Source organism: Urtica dioica, chromosome 8 (genome assembly GCF_054948205.1).
Source record: "Urtica dioica subsp. dioica isolate 48M chromosome 8, U.dioica_male_clone48M_v1_H2, whole genome shotgun sequence".
Taxonomy (NCBI): Eukaryota; Viridiplantae; Streptophyta; class Magnoliopsida; order Rosales; family Urticaceae; genus Urtica; species Urtica dioica.
Window position 1 is genome coordinate 41,063,903 of NC_142763.1, and position 3,541 is coordinate 41,067,443.

At 43.2% G+C, this 3,541-nt stretch overlaps 1 protein-coding gene across 1 annotated transcript; it reads left to right on the forward strand.

The window, feature by feature from the left end:
- Positions 1-1,201: 1,201 nt before the first annotated feature.
- LOC149389834 (uncharacterized) lies at positions 1,202-2,427 on the forward strand. The gene is made up of 2 exons (XM_089622736.1): positions 1,202-1,904; positions 2,009-2,427. The coding sequence occupies exons 1-2, from the start codon at positions 1,202-1,204 to the stop codon at positions 2,425-2,427; spliced, it is 1,122 nt and encodes a 373-aa protein (XP_089478862.1).
- The last annotated feature ends 1,114 nt before the right edge of the window (positions 2,428-3,541 follow it).

Here is a 3,541-nt window from a genome sequence, read left to right on the forward strand (position 1 = left end):
TAATGTGCGAGCAGTTTGATGATGTCTTAAGTTTATAACATGGCATTATACTTATTGAGACTTTCGACTTATTTAGTTAAAGATGTATTCATTGGACAGACATCACGAGGGATTGACGTTGATAGTTCGCCAACTAGAACTGGAAATTAAAGCAAATGATGAATTACATATAGTAGCTCTCCTTAGTTTGGTGATATATTTCTATATGCATTTTCATAGCTATTAACGAACACACACATGTCCTTTATAGTCGCAACAATTCCTTTATTACTACGACTATCTTATTACTCAAATAATCCGAAACGGACAATAGGGTCATCAAAACGCCGACAAAAAAAAAAACTATATTAGAGTTCGAGTCAAATAGATTCGAGAACTCACGAAAGATAAGAAACGATTCGTTCATAAGTCAAGAACGGTCCATACCGAACAGAACTTCGAAGAGAAAAGAAGCTGATAAGTCAAATACTAGTCAAAACAAATCAAACACGTGTAAATTAACAAAGCAAAACGCTCACTTCGACGGTTACGACAAAAGGAAAGCACGAAGAATAACTACGCACTAAACGCACAAACATAAAGAAGCCAAAGTGGTAACCGTCAGAGATGTGGGATTGATCACCCCACGTTATCGATTCAAGGCAACTATAAATAGAAGAAGAACTCAAATGATAGGGGAGGGAAGTTTTTACGAGCAAACTTGTCATAGCTTTTACTTTTTTGTACGAGATCCGTCTGTATTTTGGAAAAGTCTTTCCTAAACACTTAGCCTTTTCGGGACTTTCGTTCTCGGAACACAGCGTATTTCGTGAGATATTTTTGTACTAATTTTATAGGTCAGTAGTTTAGCGCTAGGAAGAGGAAGGGAGAATTCATTGGCAATCAATGGCAAGCTCATCCAACCCACCTGACAATGTTGCCGATCGAAAGATCGAACACAACAACCGCACTCTGCCGCTCATAGCAGAAGAAATTGAGGAGCTCCTCCCTCAGTCCAGTTTAGCCGAGCAATTCAAGGAGATGCAAGAGCGTCTCCTAGAATTGGAAGCTAGTAACAAGGAGCTGTGATGAAGGCTCCAGACGAAGAAGGTCACTCTTCGAAGCGCTGTGGTGATCCCAGATGATGAACGCTCACACCGGCCTGGGAAAGAATCCATGGAGCAGGTCTCTGTTCATGAAAGATCATGAAGAAGGTTAAAAAATGGGGGATAATACAAGCACCAACGAAGCCAAGTTCAAATGGTTGGAGCGCCGGATTGAAGAAGTGGCTCTGGGTCAGAAAAAGCCTACCCTAAAAATAGGGGAAGCTATGTCTCCATTCACGACGCGGGTGTTAGAGCATTCGTTGCCGGATCGCTTTAGGATGCCAAGCATCCCGGTGTATGATGGAAAGACAGACACGGGAGATCACCTCGATACCTTTTCATCATGGATGCTTCTGCAGGGAGCAGGTCCCGAGGTGATGTGGCTAGCTTTCTCAATCACTCTGACACGATCAGCCAAAAGGTGGTACCGAAAACTTAGGCCTAACTCGGTAGGGTCTTGGAAGCAGCTAACGAGAAAGATCATGGAACAATTTGTTGTCTCAAGCTCAGGGAAAACTCCCGAGGAAAGGCTTCTGGCGGTGAGGCAAGCCTATGATGAAACGCTGAAGAACTACATCAACTGCTGCTCGGAGCAAGCGCTTCAAGTCTATGATCTGAATGAATATTTCAAACTCTTAGGCATCACCTCAGGGATCCGAACAGAATCAGAATTTTGGTGGTCCCTCCAAAAGACCAGTCCTCAGGATTACAACGACTTCCTCAAAAGGGCACAGAAATACATCAATGCCGAGAAGGCCAGGCAGAAGGCACGAAAGGTCGAAGCCTCGAAGCCTCGCGGGAAGAGCACAAGGGACACCAGTCAGAAGATGTGCATTCTCTAAAAAAGAGCCGATCAGATGCAGGGCCACAAAAACCTTTCGCGAGTAAGTACGATAAGTATCATCCTTTGAACACTTCAATAGATGAAATTTACAGCATTACTCAAGATCAAGAAGACTTCCTAAAGCCAAATCGGATCAAGAAAGATATCTCGAAGAGAGATAAGACGAAATACTGTGCTTTCCACCACTACATCGGCCACAAAACTGTAGACTGTTTCAACTTGAAAGAAGCAATCGAGGCTCTAATCCGCAGAGGATCGCTAAAAAATTTACGAGCAGATCAGAAAGAGCCCAAAGCGCAGAAGAGGGAAGCCTATGAAGAGATATCTCTAATCGTGGGTGGACCACACATAGGAGGGAACACTCGAAGTTCCGAGAAGAGTTATTTAAGGGAAGCTCAAGCAGGACATCGACAGATCCTCTTCACAGCCGAACAGAGGCCGAGCAAGATCATCAGGCACATCTCAAAACCAATCACCTTCACCGCGAAAGATGCGTGATGGGTGATGTTTCTGCACATATCTACCCTCATCGGTAATCGGAACGTCCATCGAATCTTGGTGGATACAGGAAGCGCCATCGACGTCCTCTATAAAGAAACCTTAGACAGAATGGGTCTTAAGAGAGACTTATTGGCTCCTTCTCTGGAAAACTTCTACGGATGCACGGGCGATTCCATAAAACCAAGAGGTATCACCTTAGTCCCACTAACTTTGGGAGAGAACCGGATCACAAAAACTGTAAACACCCAATGCGTAGTATTCCCGGTAAGTCTTCCTTTAACGCCATTGTAGGAAGAACCACCTTGCAAGCGCTCGGAGCCATAACGTCGACAGAATATCTTAAAATGAAACTTCCAACTGATCAAGGACTCGGGGTGATCAGTCCAGGCGACGAAGTCAAAGAAATCACTCCAGACCTGACCAGCCGCAGAAAAAGCTCAGGATTGGAAAATATCTCGACTCAGGTACCAAAAAACATCTCATTTCTCTCTTGTCAAGATATTTAGATATCTTTACGTGGTGTCAAGCCGATATGGTGGGGATAGATCATGAGCTAGCGTGCCATAGGCTAAATATAGACCCCAAAGAAAAACCAATTAGACAAAAAATGAGAGGTTTGAATAATGAAAGGTACATAGCTTTGAAAGAAGAAGTAGATAAGCTATCTCCAACAAATCTATATGAGAAATTAAATATCCAAGTTGGGGTAGTCAATCCGGTACTGGTTAAGAAACCTAACGGGAAATGGCGAACCTGTGTGGGCTTCACATACTTAAACAAAGCATGTCATAAAGATAGTTTCCCAATGTCAAGGATAGATCAGTTAGTAGACGCTACGGCCATGCATGAATTATTAAGTTTCATGGATGCTTACTGAGCATACAGTCAAATCCCTATGTATGGCCCCGACCAAGATCATACCGCATTCATGAAAAACTGAGGACTTTACTACTACACAGTAACTCCCTTCGGGTTGAAAAACGTTGGAGCCACTTATCAGAGGCTAGTAAATAAAATTTTTGCAGATTTACTCGGAGTCACTATGGAGGCATACATCGATGACCTCCTTGTGAAGAGTCGAAAAATAAACAAACGCACCGAGGATTTAAAA

What these genes read in the sequence shown, in the direction of transcription:
- LOC149389834 (XM_089622736.1), top strand. Translation starts at nt 1,202, where the DNA reads ATGGGGGATAATACAAGCACCAACGAAGCCAAGTTCAAATGGTTGGAG. An exon ending in GAAGAGCACAAGGGACACCA is followed by an intron (nt 1,905 to 2,008) that starts GTCAGAAGATGT and finishes ACACTTCAATAG; the next exon opens with ATGAAATTTACAGCATTACT.